The 6,147-nt window shown below is 38.3% G+C and overlaps 1 protein-coding gene across 1 annotated transcript; it reads right to left on the bottom strand.

The window, feature by feature from the left end:
- LOC140347456 (uncharacterized) lies at positions 1-6,147 on the bottom strand. The gene is made up of 6 exons (XM_072433894.1): positions 5,817-6,147; positions 4,547-4,611; positions 3,277-4,355; positions 1,567-1,647; positions 1,404-1,489; positions 1-58 (listed from the first exon to the last, which is right to left on the bottom strand). The coding sequence occupies exons 1-6, from the start codon at positions 5,858-5,860 to the stop codon at positions 1-3; spliced, it is 1,413 nt and encodes a 470-aa protein (XP_072289995.1). The 5' UTR covers positions 5,861-6,147.

The following is a 6,147-nucleotide window of genomic DNA, read 5'->3' as shown; positions in this document are numbered from 1 at the left end:
TTACCTTTTGTCCGGCAGAGCCAGTGGGGCCTGGTCTTCCATGTGGACCAGAAGGACCCTGTGTAGACAATGGAAGATTGATCTGCACAAGGGTCATAATGTCACAAGCTGTAGGTTCTCTGTGAGAGCCTCCAGACCATGAGCCCTGCATCCGTCATCCACTTGTCTCTCTTTGTTATGACTTATTTTTCTGATTTTCTTCTTCACTTTCCACTGGTTTCAAGGGTGCCTCAAAGTGAAGGCCACTCATCCGTCACACCATAATTCACAATGACATTGCACCACACGTGAGGCTAATGTCATTTATTATGTAGTTAGAAATGATTTACTCAAAGCCCAACACACTTTTTTTTACCACCTGCACCTGATCTAACACGAAGGCAGTTTCACAATATGCAAATGATAGGATTAAAATCATGCAGCCAATAGTAAACAAACGTTTACTATTTTTAAACTAACGTTTGTGTCTGGCTTAACAATTGGAGCTGCCCTTCTGAGATCAAGCCACACCTGTCACATATCATACAATATATAAATAATATTATTGATATTTACATCCGTACAGGCATGAACATACCAATCATATTTTTTTCAATCCATCACAAATATGCTAAAACAGTATTTCCCAGCCAGGGGTTGAGGGGCCCTTGTATGTGAGACAAGAAAGTGAAATTGAATAGTATTTCAATAAAAAAGTGTGGGACACTCAAGCTTAGTGGCTACTCAAGATAAAAAGGGTTGGAACCGCTGTGCTTAAACATGCCATTAAAATGTCTAGCGTGCGCTTCAAGTGTCTCACAAAAAGGTAATAGACCATAAAAGTAACAACAAAAATGTGTTTTGTCTTGTTACTGGCTAAATCAAGCTAATGAAAAATGTAATTGAACGTTTGTTTAAAAAACTTACATAGTTTTGAGCCAACAAACTTTATGAGTAAATTACGTTTCTTTTAGGATTTTTGTATTGTATTTACGTGAGGAAATTATAATGTCAAGTTAGTGTACCATTGGATCAAGTTGTCACATTACAGATATTGTCTAAAATGGCTTTAATAAGAAGAACAAAAAGCCTTCTTTCTTCAGCATTTCCAAACCACATTGCTTTTATGACCAGGCGGGTCATGACTAGGGCTAGGTACAATTTTAAAGGTACCAGAACAGTAAATCGATAAGGTACTACCGGTACCGACGGCCATATTTGAATCCAGGCAAGTAGCGGAGGCCCGGCCCGAGATCATTGGTGTGGAAAAAAAAAAAATTAAACATAAAATTAAATATCACTTTTCTGTTAAATATAGGCTATTGAATCTATTACTTAATTAATTTCACTTCATATTTATTAAGGATACAAGTGCAGACAGATGCCTGAGGGCAATTGTTTTTTTATTTTTTTTTTTATATTACATGGCATGTTTGGCGAGCCGCATTATAAAGGCAAACGGGCCACATGTGGCCCGCGGGCCGTAGTTTGCCCACTCCTGCTTTAATGCCTGGCGATGAGAGAGCACTTAGACAATGATTAATACAGAAAAAGCAACTCAAAAATGTACTATTCTGGTATCTGTACCAAAAACAGCTCAAGTACTATTAACCGGAAAAATGTTAGTGTGGGAAGTGTGGTTAAAGTGGGAGATGACTGGCAATGAGCCTGAAAATGAAAGACAGCACCACATCAGTCAAAAAGACTGGATGTACAGCCTGCTACACAGGCCCACAGCATGTGCCTGTACTGGCATCATTGTTACTTTTTTTAATGCGTAACAGAGGTTAAAAATGGCATTTTGGAAACAAATCATTCATTTTACCATTAGTTTGGAAACTGAATCCAAACTGTGGATTCAGTCGTTTTTGGAGCTTTAGAAATCTGATTCACTGTCGGGGAAGTCTAAGTACGTTCATTATGGGCACCAGCTCGCTTTCAAACAATTTCATACATGGATTAGCACAGCTCGGAAAGGTCACGTCTAATGAGAAGGTCGATCGGAGATGTCTGACTTTGCTAAAAATGTTAAATTGTTATTTTCTCATGACTTGGGCTGTAGAAAAGAGTTCCATCAACCAGCCAAGTAAAACCAATGAAAATGGTCAGCCTGCTGGAGTGGTTATCTTTTTTCTTTTCCCCAAATATGCAGACATAAATGTAAAAGCTGTACGCGTGTGATTGAATAGTAAGTAGGAATGTCACCAAAATGCCACAATATAATCATAAGAACCAAAAAGTTTTAGAAGCAAAATGTGGTCATTTCGATTAAATCTAATAAAATGAAAAGTCAATATATGTGTAAAGTGCCTTTATCATTCAGAAAGTTTATCTTTTACAAAGTTATTATTATAAAGTGGAATGTTTTTTTGTATTAGACAATGGGAATCAAAACAATGAAAGATCATTTAGAGTGTCACTATTGTTTGGCAATGTCATCAGCCATCTTGAAAAATCAATAAATTGTTACTGTAACACTAATATTAATGTGACATCCCAGTGCCCGATGGTGATAGTCAACAGTGCACTGTCCATGGTCCTGAACCATTTAGAAGAGATCAATACTAGATTATTAAAGGTTAACAATTTATTACTTTTACTTGCTGTATTTATTTAAAGATAAGGTGTGTAGAGATTTTAGATCGGGGGTGCCCACACGTTTTCGGCTCACAAGCTACTTTTAAATTCAACAAAGCCAAAGATCTAACCTCGACCTAAATTATTGTATAATTGAGTATTATTTTTATTGTCAGTATTAAACTGTTTTTTTTATTTTTGTTTAACCATAGTTAGGCTATAGAAACACAATGTCTTTCATTAATAGCCTAATATTGTTATTGTTTGTATATTATATCCAAATGTGCAATATAAAAAGGGGAAGAATAATCTGTTATTTAACTAGACCATTTAATACAGCTGAGTATTTTGAAGATAAACTATACTGGCCTCAAATATGCTAAATGATAGAAGGTTAGGCTTAACCAGCACTTCCTCTCGTCCCCCACTGCTTCTGAGATTGACTGGTAGATCACAATCGACGCATTGGGCATTCCTGTTTTAGATAATCATTACTGATAATAATTGTAATGCTGATTTATTTTTTAAAACATAAACATTAGACATGATGGCCACGATATTTATGTTGTGTTTCTCAAGACTATAATGCAAGCAGAATGCTTTTAAGCAGATAAACAGCTCACAGGCATAGTCTCCATTTATTATAGCTATAAAATGCCAAAGACAAGTATATGGCACACTAGAGATTGCATTTTGTAAAATAATGATACATGCACTCACCGGGGGTCCGGGGTCCCCCCTCTGTCCAGGTGGTCCCACTAACAGTGAAATGTGAGTGGATTCCACTTCTGCAGCAGGTGGTGAGGAGAGCCACAGGAGCGTGGCCTTGGCATCCTGCCCACTGGCACTGTGTAAAGATATTATAGACTCAAGCTGGAGGTTATCTGCAACAAATACAGGTGAAGATCTTTTGTTGGTTTCAAAGTATTGTCTCTCCCTTAGCGACGCTGTGGATAGTGATGTTTGTAAAGCCTGGTCTTGTTCTGTCTCCTTCAATATTTGAAGAGGTGTTTGATATTTACGTGAGAAGTTTAATCCTTGATGATCCTGGGACAACACGTTTCCAGAACTTGGTGCCGGATTATTTAGATCCTGATGTGTAATTGTTGTTTTCAACATTTTAGGAGTGACAGTTGAAACCATTGTAGTACTTGAGTAATGACTAATGAAAGTATAATCACTGGAAAGCTCAGGCAAAATCTCAGTTCTTTTTGGGTCGGTATAGGGAGGTGGTAGTGGTGAAGACACTCCCGGAAATGTGTCAGCTTGTCTGCATTGTTCATTTAAATCATCACAATAGATTTGTGCTCCCATGGCAGAGGGATGGATTTCAAACTGGCAGATAGCTCCCTCAAATGGTGATGAACAGTAGTTATTTCTTCCCAATAAGAAGAAGCCTTCTGGGTCCAAGGCCTCCACTACTTCAGAAACCAGCTGGCCTTCAATATTCACAGCCAGATTATGCCACCGGCGATTATGAAGATCTTTGCCCCACATGAAGTTTCCTTGCCCCACGTGGATAGAAACCACTCCAGGACTAAGTTGAATTCCAAATTGCATTTTCCATTCCTTAGACAAAACAGAGAAATTAAATGCATTGCTGAATTGATGAGCCGAAGGCGTGAAGACGAGCGATAGATTATTGAAATTGAAGGGACCAGGAATATTAGTGTTCAGAGCAGCCTGTGGTGTGGGGACAACTCCAGACCTGAAGGGGGTGACTCCATTGGGACAGCTGCCTAAAGATGCCAGCCCTGTCCTGCTCTTAGAAAGCCCAAGTTCCTTTAGGACATCCAAACCTTTACAGAAAACAGAAAGGGTAAAAAAAGATTAGCCCAACACAGTGCTCACAATAAAAAACAGAAAACAATTCCTGCAATTCCCAGCAACAGCATAATATCTACGGGTCTGAAAAAAAAAATGGTCTGAAGCTCTGTTGTGAACAATAGAAAATTGCTATTGGTATTTTATGCACAATAATCTACATCACCTTCTGCTTGGGTTAGTCTTGTGATGCAGCCATAACAAAGAAGCGCCAAACAAATGTGGATTGTCCTGTATACAAACAAGGAAAGAAATAACACTTACATGTTGCCTATGAAAGCATATTAGGCTGGTTCACAAATTGTAATAGGTAATAATCATACATGATGCATAAAAATACAAAAACGTTTCCATATCCAATTCTTTATCCTTACTATGTGGATTAGAACTGCTTTGCAAACACCATGAATTATCAAGAGGGCAGATGTTTCCATAAAATGCCTATAATTATGCTCGATTCCAACAAAAGCTGTGTCTGAACCCTTCGAAGAGACACGTGGCTGGACTCTTTATGAGACATTGCAGTTTTGACCTCTAGCTCTAACACAGTGGTTATGCTCAATGGAAAATCAAATTTCAAATGTCCCCTATTTTGGAAGTAAATATAAGGAGAAGTAAAGCGGCTGTCTGGAGAAACGGGGTGATAGACGGATCAGTTATTGAGTACAAAAAAACGTCATCGAGAATGGTGTATTTGACTGACTTTTTATGTTTTTTAGCTTAGCCCTTGCATCTTAAGAAGTTATTAAATCAACAGAAACAACTTCAATAATATATAGTCAGCATCACGAAACATGTACAACAAGTTGTTACAGGTCAACTGTTATAAAATTACAAAATAATAGTGGTTTCCTGCTTAAATTAGCATCACACAATAGTCCCAACTTGACCCTAATTGCATAGATTTTAAACCATGTTCTCAACCAAACAGATTAGCCATAATCCTGTATGTCAGTGAAGTGTCTGAACTGGATTTATTAATGGTCTGGGGAAACCTAACCACGAAAACTGTGAGACATGTGGTTTTCCCCCAACGTGATGGTGAACTGCTGACACATCCACTAGTTTAAAGTTTCCTGCTCCCTTCACAGCTCTTACATAATAACACGGGTCTCCGATCGTCTGAATACAACATTTTCAACGTGATGCAACACTTATACCTCCCAATGGGACCTGGATCTCGCCAAACAGCTGAGGAAGAGGCATATGTGGGGGCAGTGATATGATATGACCGTCTGCTCCGTGCGTGATCATCCCAAACCACAGACGCGCGCGCTCCCTCAACTCTTTATAGCACTTTATAGTTTTTATTTAGGTTCTGACCATTCAATAAAACATATTAACCCATTGTTTCTTATTTCATTTTTTTGGCGCAACTTTCATTTTGAGCATTTGAAAAAAATAAAAAATAAAAATAGACTATTAAAGACACTTACCTCCAAACTTTCTTTATGGAGTATACGGCATTGCCTGGCCCCATAGCGGTTACTTTATTCTTTTGGAACAATAATCTGTGACATTTTTTACTTAAACTTCTTCCATCCCGTGCACCTCAAGGGGAAGGGGAAAGAGACGCGCACTTGCCCGCAACCAAAAGAAATGTAGAGGCAATAATAGAGTTTCAACGTCTCTCATCTTCGTCACTTTTCATAGGACGTGACCAAATAAAATAAAATAAAAAGTACTCCACATTGGTTAAAATCCCTCTTGTAAATTGAGCTGCAACAAATGCCAAGTCGAGTGCGGCACTGTTCAAGCGCACGAGGA

This window comes from Eucyclogobius newberryi, unplaced genomic scaffold (genome assembly GCF_026437365.1).
Source record: "Eucyclogobius newberryi isolate DKJ021-1_F unplaced genomic scaffold, fEucNew1.0.hap1 SCAF_6, whole genome shotgun sequence".
NCBI lineage: Eukaryota > Metazoa > Chordata > Actinopteri > Gobiiformes > Gobiidae > Eucyclogobius > Eucyclogobius newberryi.
Note: the sequence above shows the minus strand (reverse complement) of the source record. Positions and strands in the feature narration are given on the sequence as shown.

Bases quoted from the DNA above. Each gene is read 5' to 3' on its own strand.
- LOC140347456 (XM_072433894.1), bottom strand. From the start codon at position 5,860: ATGGGGCCAGGCAATGCCGTATACTCCATAAAGAAAGTTTGGAG. The intron at 4,356-4,546 runs GTGATGTAGATT...TTTTCTGTAAAG, and splicing joins AAGACTAACCCAAGCAGAAG to GTTTGGATGTCCTAAAGGAA. The intron at 59-1,403 runs GTAATATAAAAA...TTGTCTACACAG, and splicing joins CGGCTCGCCAAACATGCCAT to GGTCCTTCTGGTCCACATGG.